The 22,323-nt window shown below is 36.3% G+C and overlaps 1 protein-coding gene across 5 annotated transcripts in view; it reads right to left on the bottom strand.

Annotated features, from left to right (window-relative positions):
• Positions 1-2,352: 2,352 nt before the first annotated feature.
• Mid2 (midline 2) overlaps positions 2,353-22,323 on the bottom strand; it is an 88,828-nt gene continuing 68,857 nt past the window's right edge. For 4 of the 5 annotated variants that reach the window (XM_047536514.1, XM_047536512.1, XM_047536510.1 and 1 more), the window contains 5 exons: positions 18,357-18,484; positions 16,675-16,908; positions 9,163-9,324; positions 7,101-7,308; positions 2,353-6,739 (listed from right to left, as the gene is read on the bottom strand). In XM_047536514.1, the coding sequence (XP_047392470.1) occupies positions 6,337-6,739; positions 7,101-7,308; positions 9,163-9,324; positions 16,675-16,908; positions 18,357-18,484 (1,135 nt within the window). In that variant the 3' untranslated portion in view covers positions 2,353-6,336. The remainder of the gene's footprint in view (positions 6,740-7,100; positions 7,309-9,162; positions 9,325-16,674; positions 16,909-18,356; positions 18,485-22,323) is intronic. The other variant, XM_047536513.1, reaches the window with a different exon arrangement.

The following is a 22,323-nucleotide window of genomic DNA, read 5'->3' as shown; positions in this document are numbered from 1 at the left end:
CATCCACTTGTCTCCCTATCTCCCCTGGGAGACTGTATATATCCGTTTTTCATCACCTCCCACCATCTGGGTTCTGATGAGGTATAAGACTTCCTGACCCATTTCCCTCAGAACAGGGCTACAAAATATATAGCCACTGATCTGCAGTCTAGAATTGCCTTCTTAGCAACGGGATATATCCCACACCACACATTTTAGTCCTCTGGCCCCCAGGTCAGCCTTTTTTGTATTTGGGAGAAGTACTGGTAGAAAATGGAACTTCTGGTGCTTTCTTTTTCACTATGTTAACAACCATCTGTTAATAAATACAATGAAACTAAAAGTAATTCATTTTATCGTTACTTGCTGAATCAGCCAGGCCTTGAATTTGGCCTTGCCTTGTGTGCCTGACAGTTGCTTGCTGTGAATTTCACATTTTGGTATAGCACCCTCCTTTGTTACAAAGGAATTTCAGCTGGACAAAGAGCTGTAGCTCATAATGGCTTTTTCTTGTCACTCTAAATCAAAGGGAAAATCAGTCAGTTTTCTGGGACTTTCAGTTTGGCTGGAGGAGTAACAGATCCTCTTTGCATTCTATATGAGGCTGACCCTACAAGGAGTAGAGTTGATATCTATATTCCAGGATTTGAAGGATTTCTCTTGACTCAAATTATGTTCCCTACAAGTCTTCCAACACATTGCCAGTTGACCCTTATAAACATGAAAACTCAGAGTTTGCCCTTCCTACCTAGTCACCCCTAAATGACAATGAAAGAGCGACTCTAGAAGGTCCTTGTTAACATTTATGAAAAGGAAGAGATAGAGTAAGTAGTTGGTAGGGGTATGTATTTTGTCCATACTTCTCCATTAGCACATTATTGATGACTAATTTATTAACTCTTCTAAATGTTCCCTTTGAAGAAACTTGGCCTTAAAGAATAATGGAAAGAAACAGTTATAGGAATGCTGGGTCAGGAGTACATGCCAGGGGGAATTAAGTGGTGGTGGAGAGGCCTGCTTGTTATTCTGCTGATCATGTTCTAATTCTATTTTACCAGCATTTACTAAAAATTTACTATGCACAAGTCCCCATAATAGGCACTGGTAAGAGCTTCCACTTTCATCTCTATGTCTCCATTAAATGCTTCCTTTCTCAATTGCCAATAACTCCCTGAGTTCAGACACCTAAAACTATTGACTTGGGTTCTCCAATATGAGTATTTAGAATATTTTTCATCTTAGGATCCCCTCACTGAAATTAAGAGTGCTAGAAACATAATGAGTGATCAATAAATGCTTCTTGAATCAGGTCAATCCAGTTACAACTATAATTTGTATATTGTGCCTTGCAATTATAAGACCACTTCCTTCTCCTCTCCTGCAAATTCACAGTGGAGGAGTCATTCTCATTAGCTAGCATGCTACATACATTCCCTATATTCACACAACTTTCTTGATCTCTGTTACTCCTAACACTTGCAACTGAGGCCACCTCATCCTCACCTACAGGCTCAGCTTCATTGAGACTCTGGAGTCGACTCTTTTCCTACATTGGGTAAGATAAAGATTCCTATGTCTTCTCTGTTCTGGTACATTGACCAGAGCTGGCCTTTCAAAACATCACATCACACATGCATACACAAAAAATACACATTAAAACCTTGACTGTGGACAATGACCTCATATCTGGCACTGGTCCAGGCTACCAATTAGACCACTTAATCCCTGATACTCCAAATTCTTGCCTCCTATATTTTTTTCCTTTATGTTTTAATCCTCTTACCTTTGGGCTATAGTTCTATAGGCCCTTGGTCTGATCAATTGTTTCAAGTCACTACTCTGCCTACTTGACTGCCCAGTTTACTTCACATTGCATGGCCCTTTAGTCTCAGGGTAACCACAAATCTGATTGATGCCTCTTTGTGGCATTAAAATTTATTTAAAATCCCAGCCCTAAGGGACTGCCTAATATTCCTAGGCTCCTCATATAGGGCAATTATTTACCAGTAAGTCAGCTCACTGGTTTCTGTTCCTACGCTGACCTTAACCAATGGGTTCTGGCACTAGGGACTTATTTGTTCTCCCTTACTTCCTACCTTCTGTTCCAGTACCTAATACTATATGTCTCATGTTTCTTTGGACTTTATGTCTTCATTTCCTTAGACTTTACTGTACACTGCTCCTAAAATCAATATCTACATAATTGGATCTTGAGTTCCAGACCTCCTAGACCCTCTATGCCCAGATCTCTACATATTATATGATGAGTAATTTTCCCCCAAGTCATTTACCCAATTACAGTAACCCATGATCATTCATTTAGTCCTCCCCCAATTAAATTCCAGTGACAGACAGTCAAGAACTCATGAATACATATATATTTATTTAATTCATAATATAGCATTTTGGATGGGCTGGGATATTTTAGAGGGATGAGACTGTGTATAATTCACAGATGCTCACATTTCTGTCACCAGGAGAGACACTATTGGTCCAGAGCTCCCAGTACAAACAAGCCTGGGATAAAGCATTTGATAAAAAATAGTCCAACAATAGTCTAATAAATATTCTAGCCAATAACAACAACACAGCGTATGTCTGAAGCTGGCAGACCACACCATAAAGGGCAGTTTTTCCTGACCCAATGGCAATAAGTCTGGCCAACTCATAATACACAGCCAAATACAGCCAATGACTCCAAGGCTGAAATTGGCTTCAGGAGCTAGAAATAAGTGTGGGTGTGGTTCATATCTACCTGCCTCACATTCTCTATTCCTTGGAAGAAAGGGTATCAAATGTTTGAGCTTATTCAAAAGTCCATCCATGGATTGCTCCATCCAGGTAGTCATCATATATAACTATGTAAACCATGGAAGCTTAGAAAATTTGCCTAGAGTATTTTAGCTGAATATGATATATAAGTGATTTTGCTGCAATTGGAATTTCACTGCATCTGAAGATATAGAATGGAATGACATAATAAAAACACAGTCAGATGCAGTTACTCTTACTTATATGTAAATAGCCAGAACCTCTATGTGGTATTAAAATTTCTTTCATATTCTCAAAACAGGCTAAACTTCATGTTTGTGCTTTCTTCAATAAGACAATATAAAAAGTGGAAAGAAGCATAAATTGCACACAGAAAATAATTTTCTAGCAGAAAGAGCTGTGGAGAATAGATTGAGTAAAGCAACAAAAAAGCTTATTAAGTCACCTTCCTTGAAGATGTTAAATACAGATTCTATTCGGCTTGTGCTACTGGGTTCAGCTAGAGATAGCCAATGGCTTTGCTTATGGTCCCTGGCACTGCCAGGATTCTGCAAAAGTCTTAAGTTTGCTGAAGTAAATATCTAGGATTTGAGGAACCCCTACTGTGTGCTTTGCAACTATGTTATATCTTAGATGTCACTTTGTTATTTGGCTCAGAAGTTGGGACTTTAGTGTCAAACTTCATTGCTTACCTCAAACTCTTTCATTTCCCAGTTTATTTAGTAGGCTTAGCTTTGAGTGATTTTTGCCTCTAATCAACTTAAATATACCTTCAAAAGACAAGTCAAAAAAACTGAAATGTTATTGAAAAGAATGGTGGCACATATTCCAAAGACAGTTCCCCAAGATGACTGACTACCAAAGAGTATTTGAGGAGAACAGTGATCATTTATATGTATGAGCCCTCGTGTATCCGCAAAATATCAATACAGACAAAATGGAGAATTAACCAAGCTTTTCTGCCCAGGAAATAACAAATACTTCTCTGTTCATCAGAGTACAAGACAGAAATTTTGTTTGTTCATTTGTTCATTCATACATTCAATCAACAAACATTAGCCAGGCAACTATTCTGTTCCAGACACTGTGCCAAGTATTAAAAACACAACAACAACAACAAGACATAGTCCTTGCCCAAGGCATTCCCAGTCTAGTATGGAAGATAATTATTATACATTAAACTTTCATGTGCATTAGAATAACCTGAGGAGCTTGTCAAAAATGTACATTTCCACCTGTTTCCAGATAGTTTAATTAAGTAGATCAGTAGTGGGGTCCATAAATCAATTGTTTTAACAAAGAAATCATGGAAGGTGATTCTAACATATGTGCTCTGAAGACCACATTTTGAAAAACACAGCTATACACTGTGATTATTTCTGAGGGAGGGAATGTTTAGAGTGCCATGTGAGTTCCAAAGAGGGGCCCATAAACCAGTCTAGAAGATCAGGTGTTAGTCTGGTTGAGAGAGTCAGGGGTGGAGAAATTTAGTCCAGGTTACAGTCAAAAGTAGAGTGGGAAAATTCAAGTGTCGTCCCAGGGCACTAAAATCTAAAGGACACAAAATCCAATAAATGGCTTTGAGGAGGAGATAAATCTATGTATATATATGACACACTTACTAAATGCCAGGTGCTGTGCTAGGCAGTTTTCATATGCTATCTTTTGAAATCTTTGAAACAGCCTGTGAAGTATTATTTTACAGAAAAGGAAACAAAGGCTCAGAGAAGTGAGGTGTCTGCCCTAGGTCACACTGCTAGTAAATGGCTGAGAAACTAGGATTATTCTAACCCAAAGGTATTCTAACCTGAAGGCTTTCCATTAGAGTAAGCTATTTGCCAAAAATCCTAAATCTTACTGAGGTTGCTCATTTCCTGATTAGCAGTGAATACATATGGTCTTTAAAGCCAAAAAGCTGACTTTACCATTACCTATGTAAATTTGAGCCTTCCTTTTGTATCTGCATCAGTCTTGCTTTCCATGTTAGGCAAACAAACAATATCTAACTGTTATTGGGTGAGATTTGTAGAGATACTCTCTCTTCTTTAGAATAATAAGCCATTTGAGAGCAAGAATTGTTTTCTTACTTATGTGCATTCTCAGGGCAGTAGTGTGTTTCCTGGAATCTAATAGTTTATCGAACAAATTAGTAAATGAGCTTCACCAAGCTGATGGAAAGCAAGATGAGCAAAGGTTTGACATTACTTTAAGGCCCCAATCTACAAGTGATCATAGCTATAGCTATCACTTCATAATTGCAAAATAGTAGTATTTTCACAACTTCTAAAGAATAGACTCTTTGGGGAAGACTTAGCTCCTGGAAAGAAGAAAGCTCTTACTCTCTGATAGCTCTCCTCCCTGCAATAGAATTGACAAAATCACAGACCATAAAATTCATTCCCCTTCAACTTTGCTGATGAGGACAGAGTTAAAGTTTGTATTTGGAAAGGTGGCTGAGTAAATTAATAGTGTGAAGAAGATTGCAAATGGAAAGAGTATTTAACCTCATTTAACAGGAACAAACTGTTCTCAGGCATTCATAAGCACTTCAAGTTTTTTTTAATCTGAAAACAGTACATTTATATGCAAATAGTTGCTGCACCTATACAATTCCTTTCTTACTGATCAAGTAAAGTGAATTTCTAAAGAAACTGCATTATATAACCTTTTTGGCCTAATTCTAGAAACAGTACATATTTGAGAGCGATAAAACTGTATTTCTTTGAAATATTCTGACATAATTTTTAACAATTCAGATGGATCTCCTCCATTAATGATCATCAATGAAATTGTGCTACATAGGACACTTCCACCTGGATCAGTTTTCTATCTAGCAATAGCATCTTTTGTACAATCTTGTCCCCAGGTCTCTCTTAATCCAACCAAGAATGCTTCTCACTGTCTGTGTCATGATTGCATGTGTATGTGTGTGTGACAAGTGGAGGGAGGGGAGAGATGGAAGTGGGAGAGGAGAAATGCTGATTGATTTTGATGTTTCTTTTAGGGAAAAAATTAATGAAGTGAGGTGTTTTTCCTTCCAGTAAACTTATCACCCAAATGTGCAAATTAAAAATTTTATTTTGTAAATATAATATATAAAATGAATTTGGTTATTTTATATATTATATATACTTTCATGTTTTTCTTATGGTAAAGCCTCGCTTGTAGGTTTTTATTAAAAGGGACATGTAATATGTGATAAGAAAGGCTGACCACCATACCCCTTTCTGGCTGGCTAGCTCCTTGTTCAGAGTATCTTTCTACATTACTACCTAGAATTACCCTAATTCCTTCCAATATAATTAATACTCCTAAATCATTGGGAATTTTTAATTCTCCAATGGCAACAGAGGCTTTCTCTAAATTTCTTCTTTGATGGCTTGAACCCAGACTACTCAGATAATTTGTTCTGAGAAACTCAATATGTTGATTCAAATACAAGCTTTAATGCACAAAATTAACTCTACAATATCTAGTTATTTTGGATGCTTCAGATGAACTTTATTTTATCTTGTATATTGAACACTAACTGAGGGGAAGAACTGCTGAACAGGAGAGCCAGTGAATCATATGCTCTCTTGAAATTTAATGGCAAGCTTTCATCCCAGAAACATAGGGGGATTCTTGAGGCCTGCAGTTGCATTCCTGCCGCTCAGGGTAATCAATAAAATCTGGGGCAGGCAAGCCAGACAGGATCATTAAGGATTTGTTCCAGATTGTGAATGTTGGACACACTGGAAGAATGAAGGTCACATCAAAAGTATGAAGATGGAGAGAGTTAGCTGGGTCATAGAAAGACAGCATGTTGTTGTCATAATCCAGGAGGACACCTAGACGCTTCAACTGTGGGGGCACGTCCACCAGCATTTCCTTGTTGTTATGTCTCACCACAAAGTTACTATTGCAGCGAGAGAAGACCCATGAGGAGGCATTCTTGCCAATCCATTCATTTTTTGGAGCTGATTTGTAGGCAATACCAATTGCATACCTGTGAGACCATGGAAAGGAGAGAGAAATACATATTCATAAATCATATGAGTTGTGCTAGACATCATGTAGGACATATAGAAAGTAGAATGCATGTTTTTTCCTTAAATAGTTGCATAATTCTGATATCACTAGAGTTTTGAAAAGTTAGCAATTAGAGCGGTATAGTAATTTCCATCTCATGCCACAATATATCTTCCATAATTTTGTAAAAAAAAAAATAGAAATATTTTCTAGAACTGATTCTCATCACATACTTTTTAACCATGCTTTATTGGTATTATGGTTGTGCTATAAAATTGAATCCCCAAAGACTTAACAACAGATGTAATAAGAAAAAAGGAAAAATTTGATCCACTCACCATGTTGAAGAACCCATGACCACCTCCCAATAGTGGCAGCCACTGTCAATGAATATATTTCCTGCTGCCCCATAGCACCCTGTGCCACTAAACCTCTCTGGGGTATGACTTTTCTTCAGAGAGCTTTCATCCTTCTCCATCTGCAATCCATCATTGGAGATCTTCAATTTCTTGTGAGTCATTTTAGGATCTAGTTTAAAGGGTTGACCTAAAAAAAATAGAAAAAAGAAAAGATGTGATGAACCATTTAAGAGATTTACTTTTGTCTTTCAGGACCATCAATAGCAGTGGAGACTTGATACAATGATCATTCTTTGGTCAGTGCAAGTTGGCTGCTGTTTAGACTATATTAAGGAGGCAGATCGAAGCCACACAATTTTCAATTAAATAAAAATAGAGGTCAATCCCTGATAAAATTATCTTCTGAAGGCATTTATTTTCCCATTGCAGGAGAAATGTGGATCTCTCATATGAGTATTTTTCTGAAATCATATTCTAAGCACATGAGAGCTAGTGAGCTGCCCACCACAATATATTATCAAATTAAAATGGATCTCTCTAAGGCTTGTGTTCTCAAATATGTTTTGTACTTTGCTTTATTTCAGGAGGTGGTTTGAGATTTGAGTATATTGTAAGAGAAGGAGTATTATGATGTTTGAGGGGGACAAAGTGAGGAGTACTTATTAGGCAATTGCTGTTTAGTGACAAAAACAGAAGAAAAAACCTGAGAAGGACTCAGCAAAAATACAAGCTTTTGCCCTCATTAATTGGGATGTAAACAGCATATCATTAGGCATCTTTGAGTGACAGTGCATCATCAGATGAGAGAAAACTTCTATTGTGTAAGAATCATTCACAATAGAGAATTCTTTATAACCATATGACAAAAGCATTGCTATCAGGGGCCAGTTGCTGGGTATGGCAAAAGCTTTATTATTAAAAATGCTTCTGTGACAAATGCTGTTAGCTGACACAATGACCGTTCCCTATTTATTCTCTTAACTCAATCTCCCATACTCCCTTGCTGCCAAGAGTGGCTAATAAGATGGAACTATAAGTCAGAGTGGTAGAAACTTCTGGGAAACTTTCTGTTTTCCTGATAGAAGAGATTACCATCATGAGTACCAATGGTTTTCCTCTGTCTTCCTATTTTTAAAGGAAAGCAGACATATGTAGTTTGCAGTAGCCATGTTGTGCTCACATGGCAATAACCCAGTGCACAAAGGGAAAAGGTACTTGTGCCATTTATGATATTGCAGAACTGCTACACCAGCCCTGAAATGCCTACTTGCAAACTTTTTTTTTTGGTATGGGATTGAACCCAGGAGTGCTTAACCACCGAACCACATCCCCAGCCCTTTTTTTATATTTTATTAGAGGCATGGTCTTGCTGAGTTGCTTAGCGCCTTGCTAAATTGCTGAGGATGGGTTTGAACTCACGATCCTCCTGCCTCAGCCTTCCAAGTCCTCCAAGGTGTGTGCCACCATGCCCATCCCAAACTTTTTTTTAATTTGTTGTTTTTAGATATACATGACAGGAGAGTGTATTTTGACATATTATACGTACTTGGAGGGCCACCCATTATAATTTTGATCACATTCTTGTGGTTGAATGTGAGGTGGAGTTACAATGTCCGTATATTCAGAAAGAGAGAAACACTAGTTGTTTAAGTTATCAACAAAGACTATTGGTTAAGCTAAGTTTGTTACCCTTTCTGTTATTTGTGGTCAAAAGCATTCCTAACAGATATGTTTCTCTGCTGTAGAGGTTTGCTGCACAATCACAATTAATGCTCTTTCACTCAATTTTCCACCAAGCATAGGGGCAGGGAGAAGCAAAGAAAAAACTTTCACTTACATTCTCCCAAACAATCAGCTATTTTATGTATCTCTTTGTCCACAAATTTCCCATAGACACAAACCTCTTGCTCAAAACACAAACTACAAGAGTAAAGCTCCTCTACACAGAGTCACTGCTCTCACACAATGTTGCGGGTGCCTGCCCAGGCTGTCCTTCCTGGGGAAAAGAAAATGGATCTTTCCTTTTAGAATCACAACATACTGTTAGTTTTTAGTCGAGTAGGCTCACTGTTCCGGCTGCCTGCTTGGTTTATGGCTTTAACAATGAAGATGTATCGTGTCCCACTCTGGAGTCCGTGCACTGTGTAATGGTTCTGTTTAATGTTGGGAACAATCATCCAGCTATCCACTGAGTTATAAAGACCTGTAAAGTGGGAAAAGACAAGGACTTTAATCAACAGGTAGGAGAGGATGAAAAGCACACTGAAAATTCAATCATAAGTCCCCCAAAGTGAATTCATTTCTTTTAAGTCTTGGACAACAAAATGAAATGAACAAGGGCTTATGATTCCACTATTTTTCAGTCCAACAGAGCTGGGTTTATGCCACGCTCTTGACTTTTAACCATAGAATGAAACCACTAACAAAAGTTAGGTTACTTCAGTTTTCTGCCAAATAACCCAGGGATGACCATTATACTACATACACAGAACCATCATTCTTATGGAGTCACTGGATCTTTACCCCAAATGTCCATTCTTCTAAGAGCTGAATATGGTCTTTCATGGGTGGAGCAGTCTTGTGCAGAGCACAGAACCATAGAAACTCAAAGCAGAAGGGACACCTAGACATTGAGTTTCCCTCATTTTACAAATGGGAAACTAGGATGGAGAGAAGACTTGCCTGAGATCATAGATTTTTGGTGAGAGTGCTAAGTATAACCTTGGTACTTTTTAATCTCAGTCCAGTATTCTCTCTACACTAACTCACAATTCATGGAGTGAAGGACAGTGTTCGTCTCTGCAAGCTTGTGAAGGTTTCCAGGACTTATTTCTCTCTTGTAACCATCTTCACCTTTTCCAATCTTGCTGGGTTTCAAAGTGTCAAGGAGATGATATGATAATCAAAGTAAGATATCATCTCAGTCTAACGCTACATATTTTTACCCTTCCTGACTGATTCTCATACTCTTCTGGGGTTGGATAGTCCAAGAACACATTGTGATCTGGAATCTTCCCCTCCCAAGTAGGGAAAAATATCAGAGATCTAGATTTCTGCTTTTGAAGGTCTTTAGACTATAAACATTGACTTCAAAGGGGGACTATACATAATTAAAATATGTATTTGGCTAGTTTTCAGTAAAAGAAGAACCTACATTCTAGTCTATGGAATATCTAGATTTTCCTCTTCTGTTACCTCTTTTTCAGTCAGCTTACCTACCGCTTTTTAATCACAGTTCTACCAGATATTGGAAAGGAAAGGGCAAGGAAACTGAGTAATGAATGTAGTCACTTCTGTGCAGCTCTAGTAAAGAATTTCGTGAGTTTGGAAATTGGAAATAATAAGTCATGAGTGTTTTGCAAGAGATCTGATCAAAAGCGTTTTACAATTCATTTGGGGGAAGATAGAAAAAGCCTAAATTAAAACTAGAATAAGAAGCATAATGGGAGGCAAACCTCTGTCCTAGAAAGAAGAATAAGTATGTGGAGGCACCCAGTGATTCTTATAAAAAGCCAATAAGGATAAGGGTATAAGGGTTGGGAATAACATTTGAGACCTTGCATATCTATGTACCAATATGCATGTGAATCAAAAACTGCACATAAAATTTCAATATGAGGAAAGTATATGATCTTCCAGACACATTTCCAACAATAAAAAAAAACTTCACAATGTAGTATGATGCATCTGTGAAAAAGAATACGTATGCTCTCTATGAGTTAATATAGGGTGATTTCCAGGATATATGATCAATTTTAAAAAGTTAATTAAACAAGAGTATATATAGTATGCTACATTTTCTTGAGGGGAAAAATGAAAATAAGAGAACATATTAAATTGTCTTATATTTACAAAACAATAATAGCAAAGAAAACCCAGTAAATAATGAAGTTAGTTACCCTGAAAGGATGAAGGTGGAGGAAAAAGGATGAGGATGGCCTGGGGGTGTAGCTCAGCAGTAGAGCACTTGCTTCTCACATGTGAGGCACTGGGTTTGATCCTCAGCAACACATAAAAATAATTAAAATAAAGGTATTGTGTCCCTTTACAACTAATAAAAACATGTTTTAAAAAGGATATGGGAAGAAAGGTACTTCTCTGAGTAACCTTTTTGAGCTAAATCAGCAAGGATGACAAAAACACTGAAAACTGGACTGGAACTAATGATCCTAAATGAATTTTCCAATAAATAATAATCACACCACAGCAATGGGGATGGTAGAACTACAAGCAAATCCTTGAAGTATTGTTAGGTGGTTTCTTTTTATAGTGGTATGTGCAGAGGAACTCTAAAAGTATTTTAGATATGATATTGAGTAAATGAATATACATATTGATGTTGTTGGTAGACAGGGGTCCCACTATGGAAGAAGGAACATAAAAATATGGCATGAGAAAGAACTCCTAAGGATGAGTTGGAATTGGCATTGATGTGACTGAATGGCATCTAAAATATGTAGAGTCAACCCTCCTTATCTTCAAGTTCTCTGTCCAAAGAATCAACCAACTACATGTTCAAAATATTTCAAAATTGCATCCGTACTTAACATGTACAGACTTTTTCTTGTCATTATTTCCTAAACAATACTGTAACTATTTACATAGCATTTACATTTCTTCAGGTATTATATGTAATCTAGAAATGATGCAGAGTATAACTGGAGGATGTGTGTAGGTTATATGCAAACATTATACTATTTTATATAAGGTACTTGAGCATCTGCATATTTTGGTATCCTCAGGAGGTCCTGGAACCAATCTTATGTGTATACCAAGGGATGATTACATATGTTTTGTATGCACACATAGGTGGAGTCACATACAGAGTATATATGTATGTACATTATAGGTGTATATCTAGTATCCAGACCTTGGTCTCTACTACTATTCTCACACTGAAAGAAACCAAGGCTCATTGAACAAAATGGCTGATTTCAAGACTGGGACAGGATAAGTTCAAAATTAGACTAGACCATTTAAAAAATTTTTGTAATTGTAGATGGACAGAATACCTTTATTTTATTTGTTTATTTTTATGTGGTGCTAAGGATCAAACCCAGTGCCTCACACATGCTAGGCAAGCACTCGTCACTGAGCTACAGTCACAGCCCCAAGCCTAGAACATTTTTTATGACAGAAAGCAAGAAAGTCCTCGTGAAAATAATGGCAGAATCCTCTTGAAAGCCTCCCACTAGCCAAAGCTGGACAATTTGAGCATCTGAATAAATAAGGGCAGTAAAGAATTCTAAATCATTGATAATGTAGAATTCATGAGTCCATACTGATAAATAAACAAATGATGAGGAACAAAGGGTAGGACTCTTGCTTATAATAGAAAACTAAGTGCCAACTTGTAAATGTGGGAGGGAATATACAGCTGAAGAATCATCACCTTGCTATCATCATGGTAAAGAATGGATGAGACAAAAATCAATTGATACTAAAACAGGAGTGGGATGAGGTGGGTTTGATGATAAAGCAGAATATTTTAATGATCTTAAAGTATTACCACACAGATTGCTTATTACTAGCAAAAGAGAAACACAAATGACATGGTGAAGAAACCAGACAATATCTTGACCAGGTGATCAAAATCAGTATCAATAATGAAGGGAAGGTTGGCATCATGTGCCTCTAGATACGACACTCTGGGGACACAACATCCCTTATGCAGTATTCTAGCCATGAATGTGTGACCTGAATATAATTGTGAGGAAACAGCAAACGAACTCAAAATAAGGAACAGTATAATAAAGAAATAAAAAGGGGACTGAATTAGAACAAATTATATTCCATGTTTTATAAATATGTCATAGTATATTTTATTGTCATATATAACAAAAAGAACCAATAAAAATATTTACAAAAATAGTCAATATCATTAAAGACAGGAAGGACCAAGGAAATGTTCCAGACTAAAGAAGCTAAAGAGAAATGACAATTAAATGCAGTACCTGATCCTAGACTATAAAGGACAATATTAGGTTCTTTTAAAGTTATATGAACATTATTGGGTTAACTATCAAAATTGGAATATAAATTGTGGTTTAAGTAGAAGTATTGCATCAATGTTAAATTTCTTAAAGTTGATAATTGTACTATGGTTATGTAAGAGAATGTTCTTATTTGTAGGAAACACACACTGAGGACTTCAGGGGTAAAAGACTATGATGCATGCAATTTACTCTCAGTTTTGACAAAAAGAGAATTGTGTGCATGTATGAATATGGAACAAAAATCCAATTGGTTTGTACAACTATAATATACCAATAAAAATGCAGAGAAAAAAATAAATAAATTCAAAAAATAGAATGTTTCAAATGATAAAGGAAATAGGGCAAAATATTAATAGTAGGGGAATGTGGGCGATGAGTGTATGGACATTCTTTATGGTAGTCTTGCAACTTTTCTAAATTTTGAAATTATTTCTAAATTTAAATGGGTAAATATATGATCCTCTGGGTATCACTGAGATGTGATGAGATGGGACTTATGACTGAACTACGGTAACAGAAGTCTATATCTTGTTCAAAAGGGAAATGACACAATATGGAAATCTATGAACCTTAGTGCAAATGCATAGTAGAGAGCATTTGCATGAGAGTGAGAAGGAGGAGAAATGAAAGTTACATCTTTGTGGCAGTATATTACAGATGGACTAGCCAGTCACAGGTTATGCACACTGCTTTTGTAATGCAGAACACAAAACTGAAATGGAGGAAGGATAATAGAATAATTGGGAAGACTAATGTCTGTTGGAATTCTCATTCAGCTAACACCATCATCTATCTGAAACAGTATTGGTCATGATAATTGCAAATCTTAGAAGAGGTGGGAAGAAAGTTAAAAGTGAAGGAAGTAAGTTGAAAAACAGACAGAACTACTTCTCTAGACTTAAGCCTAACCATCAAGAAAGAAAACTTGTGGATAAAGAAAACATGAAAAGGCCTCAAGGGAAACTAGCTCTCAGAACTGGGGTTCAGTCCTCAGTGGCAGGCCTTACTAGTACCTTGAATTTTCATATTTATTTCTTATAAAATTGTTTTCCATTTCAAACAGAAATTTTGCTGCAGGGCACTCTGTCTTTATTCCAGTCCTATTGCACTTTTCTGTCAATAATTGCAGGAAGACATAAGAGTCAGGCTGGTAGGGAAAGCAAATATTTTGGAAGGTATTTGGATTCAAAAGGATTTTGGCACGCTGAAAAGAGGGGTCAAAGCTAACCAGATTTTTTCTTCTGGTTGCAGTACTTGGGATTGAACCCAGGGGTACTGTACCACTGAGCCACATCCCCAACCATTTTTTTTTATTTTGAGATAGGTTCTCATTAAGTTGCTGACAGTCTTTCAAAGTTGCTGAGGCTATCCTAGAACTTGCAATCCTCCTGCCTCAGACTCCCAAGTCACTAGAATCACAGGCATGTACCACTGAACCAGTTTCAGATAAAATGTAATGAGATAAATGCAAGGTGTTGAGTTTTAGATATTCAATTTTATAGGAACAGGATTTGGACTATGTAGGGTTTTCAGTTGACTATATGCTCAGTTAAATCAGTAGTCAATGTGGCTGCCAAAACACAAAAAATTGGGGCATATATCAAAAGGAGAGTGACTCATGTACAAGAGAAATAATCCAGTGATCCTCTATGGTGACCACTTTTGGAGTATGGAAATTGCCTTTGTTACAGCACATTTCATAAACCACTTGGACAAACAAGAGAGTGTTAATAAAAAGGATATAAGGATGCGAAAGGGTCTGAAACCCATGTTGTATGAGGAGCAATTGAAATAACTAATTATGTCTAGCCAAGAAAAGAGAAAATTTAGATGGAACATAGGAGTTACCTAAAATTATCTGATGAACTGGCATGTTAAAGATGGATTAGGTTTGTTAATAAGGCATAAAATGCCAGACAGTACTATCTAGTAGATATTGTTTAATTCAAGGAGCATTAAGCTTGAACTCTGACAGGTTTGGTTTCCAATCTTGACTACATCATTTAATAACTCTGTGACCTTGGGCAACTCACTTTTCTGGAGTGTCAGTTTCTTCATGTATGAAATAAAATCAATATAATCTATTTCATATGGCTACATAAGAACTCATGAGGACTAAATGAAATAATATATGCAGGAGTATTTATAAATGGCAATGATAATGTGCATAATAAAAATTATTATTTTTATTATTTACTAAGAGAAAGAAGGCCTCTTAAAAAGAAGTACTGATAATTATTTACGGCTGCATCAAATGGGCTGTTCTGTTAGAAGTGAGCTCCCCATCACTGGCAATGCTCAAGCAGAGACAGAATGATAATTTACTGGATGTCTGGCAGAAGAGAAGATCAGATTTCTGAGATTCATTCCAACTCTAAGATGCTATAATCCTATCACTATTAGGAATTATTCTCTAGATATTTCTTTACAAAGGAATACAAAGCCTTGAAAACAAAAGGTGACAACCTTTAGATCTTTGTCAATTTTTAAACTTGCCCTCAACTCCCAGGAGATGACTGTTCTCCCCATATTAGGAAGTAGAAGCACAGATATTGGCTCTAAGACTTTCCAAGAACATGAAAGACAAGTACAGAAAAGTATGTCACTGAAGAAACGTCCAGGAACTCAGCTACATGAGCCAAGTGGCTTAGGCTGGAGCTGCAGGAGGCAAGTGTTTTTAGTGTTCGACTCCCAACTGTCTTCTCATATTCCCTCTCCACTATTGTCACAAAACAGAATTCTGCCCCAGAATTGTCACAAAACAGGAAAAAGAAGTTCAAAAGGAGGGCTTAGTTGGAAAAATTCCTCTCATGTTGGCCTGTGAAGTCAGACATAAATGAAAAGCACAAAGTTAAAAGAAAATATTAATTTGCAGCTATGGAGATGCAATCATAGGGTGGGGATCAGTCCCAGTCTTGAATCCAGCTTTAATTTTGCTTCTGTTTCTATTCCCCCATCAAGTACATTGAGGAGAATTTTCAGCTCAATGCCTGTTAACTGGCAATAGATCAATCAAGTTCCTACCCTGCCAGAAGGTGAAACCATCATACTAGGCGAGCTAAACAACTGCTTTATAGCATCTTTCATTTTGTGGCCCACTGACATGTTTTTATATTTACTGTAATTCTTCATGGAAAGGGAGATGGAATAAAGGGAAGAGTGACAGAGGCAGGAGGCTTGTCACCATGTTCACTGATACAAATTAGTACAGCAAAGAAAGTAATAATCTTTCAACAAAACATTTTATCATGATAATGAAGTGGAAGAAGAGTCAGGGAAGGAGATGTTCAAACACATGGAACCAGTGATGATGGTTGCTTAGCTGTCCAGGAACAAATGCTGAGCAGTGCTCTCCTTAGGAGAGTGGAGTGCCATGGATTAGTTGAGCAAAGGCTAAGGATTACATAAACAAATGGGAGTGGCCCCAATGACTGCCCAGCAAGGAAATACACAACTTGCTTGTCACCCATAAATAAAGTTTTTGCAATGCCCTGAGGAGCTTACACTGTCTATGAAAGACTATACTAAACAACCTAACATGTCTTACAAACACTTGCCTCGTGGCGCCCCGGCCAATCTTGAGCAGCTTACTGCTTCCTTACATTTCCTTATCTCTGGCCACAGGCCCCAACTACACCATGACTTACTGATGAAGTTAGCCTGGCCAGTGAATATGGTGTACTGAAGCTCATAGGAGCTGATGCTGAACTCATCATCTGAGATCCAGTGGACTGTAATGGTGTCATGGGAGGCAGTACAGAGTTCCTCTCGGATGGATGGTGGGTTTGGGGCTGTAAAGAAAAGTAGAAAAGAAGGTAAGGAAAGCACATTCTTCCTTATTTAAGTTTGTAATCCTTACTCTTTCTGTCTAACTCAACATCTCTTGGAGAGATTTTTATTATTTTCTTTTGTGGTGCTGGGGATCCAACCCAAGGTCTTATACATGCTAGGCAAACACTACCACTGAGCTATACCCAAGCCCTGGAGAGGTTTTCCTAGTAGAGAAGCTTAAGATTGCAAGAACCATGCAACCTGAAGCAAAGTGCTGAGAACTCAAGCTCTCCCAAAGTACTTTTGTTTCAATGATGAAAATATTTTAGGCCAACATACAAGCATAAGTTATTATGATGATTACCCCAGCTGTCTAGTCTGCCTGTAAACACATATGTAGGTATTAGAGCAAAGTAGCCACATGGTTTTCTTATTACATGGCTCTCAGCATATTTATTTTTATTTCAAAATGAGTTTTATTATGTATGTCTGACAGTATATTCAAATGCAAATCATTATGAATTTCCCCATCTGTAAATGTGGATGATAATTACCTTATAGATTTGTTGTGAGGATTATATAAAATTAAAGTACAGTATCTGGCATAAAGTAGATGTTCAGTAAACAAAAGCTATGTTAATGTATTAACAAAATAACTATAAAGATAATGTTAGTGTGTGTGTATTTTTTTATGAAATAACCATTCAATAATCCTCAGTGTAAACAGCATTTTTAACAAGCTGGTTGCCTCCCTTATTTTCTTTTTTGTAGACATTTATTATCCTTTATTTCAGACATTTTAACAATTGTACCCTGTCACATTTGACAGCTGTTTCTGATATGCAAAACCCATCTTGAAAACTAATCCTGAGTCCTAATAGCTCTGAGACTAGATATAATGCTTTAAAAAGGATTTACAAAATAAACATGGTAACTAAAATCAATGTTAGAGAGGATAATTCTCAGTAATGCTGAGATGGCTCATGCTTAAGGAAAAAAATCAAAATCAAAATGGATCACATTTATTTAGTATCCCATATTTTTTAAAGTTGTCTGCAAGTCAGTTATCTCTTACATTTTTCTTCCTGATCTGTTGATTCCTAAGTTTGTTTAAAACCATTTGAGTAGGTCCTAAACAATATGGGACATTCTGTAATATTCCCTAATTCTTACCCTTATAACAATTAAAAATAGATGACTGATAGACTCATAAGGAGAAAGGGATCAGCAATTTCTTGTGTTTTACATTAAAGTATGGATGACATATGCATTCTGACTCCAGAAATATTTGACAAATCATCTTTAATTTCTGTTACATGAACCAAAACACATTTTATCTGAAATGGTACATGTATCATTTTAAAGACTATAAAATATTTCCTTGTAAATATTGTCCTTTTCAGATTATTTTGAAGTAAAAGCTCATTGGAAAAATTAAAATGGGAAGGAAAGCACATTATTTTCACACCTGTTAAATAGTCTAGCCCCTCCAACAATTTCTTTTCTCTAGAAAAATCTAAAGCAAAGTTTTCAAAGGCATCATTAAAATTGATGTCTGGAATCAGAACTTGAGAAGATGCAGTTGCCATAGCGACCCTGAAAAAAAAGGAAAAGAAAAGTTCATCAATATACATCAACATAGGTTTGCAACCTTCATCCAGTGTTTGATTTCTGGTTTAACGAGGTGAAAATAAGTGACTTGTAAGGCTTGATTTGTTAACTGAAAATATCATAGCTGTGCTTTTCTAACAAATCATTTCAATTTTAATCATCAGGAACCAATTAAGAGTTATACCATATTTATTCACATATGTTCACCCCTCAAACATACTCCCCCATCCTGTCTTAATTTTGAGAAGTAAATACAGAATTTTTTCCCCTCTGCATCATTTTCCATCTGGCAGGCAGCATCAGAACTAGACCTCTGAAGGCTTGGTAAGAGCAGTTTGAGAAATCGTTTCCTCCCTCTCTATTTTTCATGCTAATCAACAGAACAACATGCTGGGTTAATACCTTACTGTAAATCCTGTCCTTTATTTGATCTTTTATAATATTTATGTTTCATTTTATTGTTCTATATTGTATAATGCTACAATAATTTTATTTTCCCAACTAATTCTAAGAGACTCAAGAATGAGATTCATATTTTGTACTTCTTAATCTTCCATGGTCCCTAAAACAGTTTTGGAAATATGGTGAATAAATAATTGTTGAATTAATAACTGAATTACCAGGAACAACAATACAATTACTAAGATTTATCTAGTGTTTAATATATATAGGGCACTTTTATGTACACTACATGCATTATCTAATTCACTCCTCACCATAACACTGTGTAGTAGATGGTATTTCTATTTTGTAAGTAAGAAAACTGACACAATGAAAAACAAATTAACTAGGTCAAAATCACACAACCAATAAAGGTCAAAATATAATTGAGCCTATGTCCACCTGACTTTAAATTCTGTACCCAAAACCATTTATACTGCTCCTTTTTTAAAAAAATTGTTTTACACACTTGAGCAAATTTTTTTGTTTGTTTTTAGTACCAGGGATTGAACCCAGGGGTGCTTAACCACTGAGCCACATCTCCAGCCCTTTTTGTATTTTATTTAGAGACAGAGTCTTACTGAGTTGCTTAGGGTCTCGCTAAGTTGCTGAAGCTGGCTTTGAACTTGTGATCCTTCTGCCTCAGCCTCCCAAGCTGCTGGAATTACCGGCATATGCCACCTCGCCTGGCTACACGTGAGCAATTTTTAACCATGGTTCCCTATCAGAATTACCTGGGGGGTGCTTTTACCAAAATACACATGCTTAAGTTCTGTATCAGACCTTCTGAATCAAAGCCAATGAAGATCTTTGTGCATGCAAATGATAGGCTGGAAAGAAATATGCAGGTTAGAGTGGAAGAAAGAGGCATGATGTGTAGGAAGAAAAGAAAGGAAATCTTTATGGGGAACCAATTGTAAGGGGATAGGGAGTTGAACAAACACATATCCTCATGCAGGTATGCACTCATACACATCTATAAATATCCCTTAGATATTTGTGAAAATAGAGATATCTTGGGAATAAAGTACAGGTTGGTATAAACAAATGAAATACTAACTCAGTACAATCTTAAGGCCTTACATTGAACAGCCAGTCTTCTAAGATTTGGTGAATAAGGAGACAACTACTTAGGGTAAAAGTTCAGCCCAAAAAATGGTACATAAAATCTCTTCCTGGCCTCCCAAATCTTCTTTCTTTCTTCTGTCCATCCGTCCATCCATCCATCCATCCATCCATCAATTCATCCGATACTTATTAAGCAAAACTAATGTGCAAAGGGATTCATCTACCAGGGACTTGGATTCTAAGGGAAATCTCCCCAGAGGAAGTCAACTTTGAGCAATCACCTGCATGATGAATAGGAGTTAGCTAAGCAAAGACAATGTGGGCATGTGTATTCTCTCTTGCCTGAACACTGGAGAATGAGATAGTTATGCAGGGCCTTGTAGGGCTTCATGCTACAAACTTTGGCCTTCATCTTAAGACCAGTGAGACCACTGAAGCATTTTAAGGAGAGGAGTGATTTGCTTGAATTTATGTTTTGAGAAGAGTATTATGACGATAGTAGATGGACTGGAAAGGAACAAAATTGGAAGCAGGTAGACTGAATTTTAAGGTGCTAGAAATGAATAGCAAGTAAAAAGTGGTAATGGGAGTTTAGACAACTAAAACAGAAAGAGTTTACTCAAAAAATGTGAAAGCAAATGGACAATGAATATATTGAAAATCCAAACTACATGAGAAATTAAAGAAATATAAGTTGAAGTGAGATAGCATGTAGGTTATAAATAATGATGATATAGGGGCTTTTATCCCCATTTAAAATACTTTTCTTAGGACTGAAATTGATAGACATTTTGAAGGTTCATTTAGCATTAAAAATTAAAATACCTTACAATGAAATATTCTTGACATCACAGTTCTTCATAAAAAATTTTAATAAGGAAATAATTTAGATCTATGCAGAGATACAACTATATGGGCACTCAACACGGCATGTGTAACCTAATTGTCTAACAATGGAGACTGAGTTAAACATCATATCATTCATCAAAAGATGAAAATCACTAGATCATTGGTTTTACAACGATAGGAAAAAGTTTGTGATATGTTGTTTCAAATGTAGGATATAATGCAGTATATACAAATGACCATATGTTTGTGAAATATATATATATATATATATACATATATATATATATTTATGTATATAACCACTAGAATGCTAACTTCCCAAATGTTAATGGTGGATGGAAGGTTAAGAATGAGTTAAAGTAATGCTGTGGGGTGTGGGTGTGCATGCCTATCTGTCTCTGTGTTTAAGCAAAACACAACATTCACATCTCGTTGCAATCTCTCAAGGTATAAGGGATAATATAACAATTGCTATTTGTAAGGGGAAAAGGACAGCTCTTTCAGCTAAAACTTCATTTTGTCTGAAGTAATGGTGCCTTAACACAATACAGGGAATAATGGTGGGGAAGAATTTCAGAACCTGGGAAAAATCAGTGAGAAAGATAATTAGGTTGGATAATTGATTCTCAAATCATACCACATAAACAGTCATCTATTCCACCTACACCACACACTATATTTGAACCTATGAAAAAAAGATTTACACAGAGAGTTGGGAACAATCAACATGGTAATTGATGGTAATTCAATGGTAATTGCAGCTCGACAAGCTAATAGGTTTGCAAAGAGGAAAATGTATAGGGAGAGAAGGGAATATCCTAAAAACAGAATCAGGAAGAACAACAGCATTAAAGGAATAGATCAAGGGAGAGTTGCTCACAAAGGCAAAACAGATCACATAGGTACAAAAAGAAACTAGGGGAGTTCATGGAAGATAAGGACGGAGTGATTTCAAGGAAAAATAGTCAGCAGATGAAGGTATCTTTCCTTGAGAAAAAACTAAAGAACTAGAATATTTAGATTTCATAAAATCGTCTCTAAGCCATTTTAGTTAAAATCAAATGACCTCATAAAAACTAATTTAGACGAGAGTTCAATTCCTTAGAAAGTCATTTTAAAACTGAATACTGTTCTCTTCGTGCTTATGTCCCTAAATTAGCTAGGGTTGAAACAATTTACAATTTGTACCTAAGGAATTTGTATTAAACATACTTGGTAATTACAATTCTACTTACTGATTAACTTTTCAGCTCTTTTCAACTAGGATGGTTGTAAACTACAGAAAATTTCTTTACGTTCTACATCCAATCTATGAGTACTCTAATTACTTAAAATCATCTGGATCATAATTTAAATTATTTTCATTTTTTCCATAAATAAGCATTATTATTTCACACTCTGTTTTCTGAATTTATGCAAGAGTATAAAGCTTCCTTAAAATACATATATATGTAAATTTATATTTT

This window comes from Sciurus carolinensis, chromosome X, assembly GCF_902686445.1.
Source record: "Sciurus carolinensis chromosome X, mSciCar1.2, whole genome shotgun sequence".
NCBI classification, from domain to species: domain Eukaryota; kingdom Metazoa; phylum Chordata; class Mammalia; order Rodentia; family Sciuridae; genus Sciurus; species Sciurus carolinensis.
This window is presented reverse-complemented; position numbering and strand designations above follow the sequence as displayed.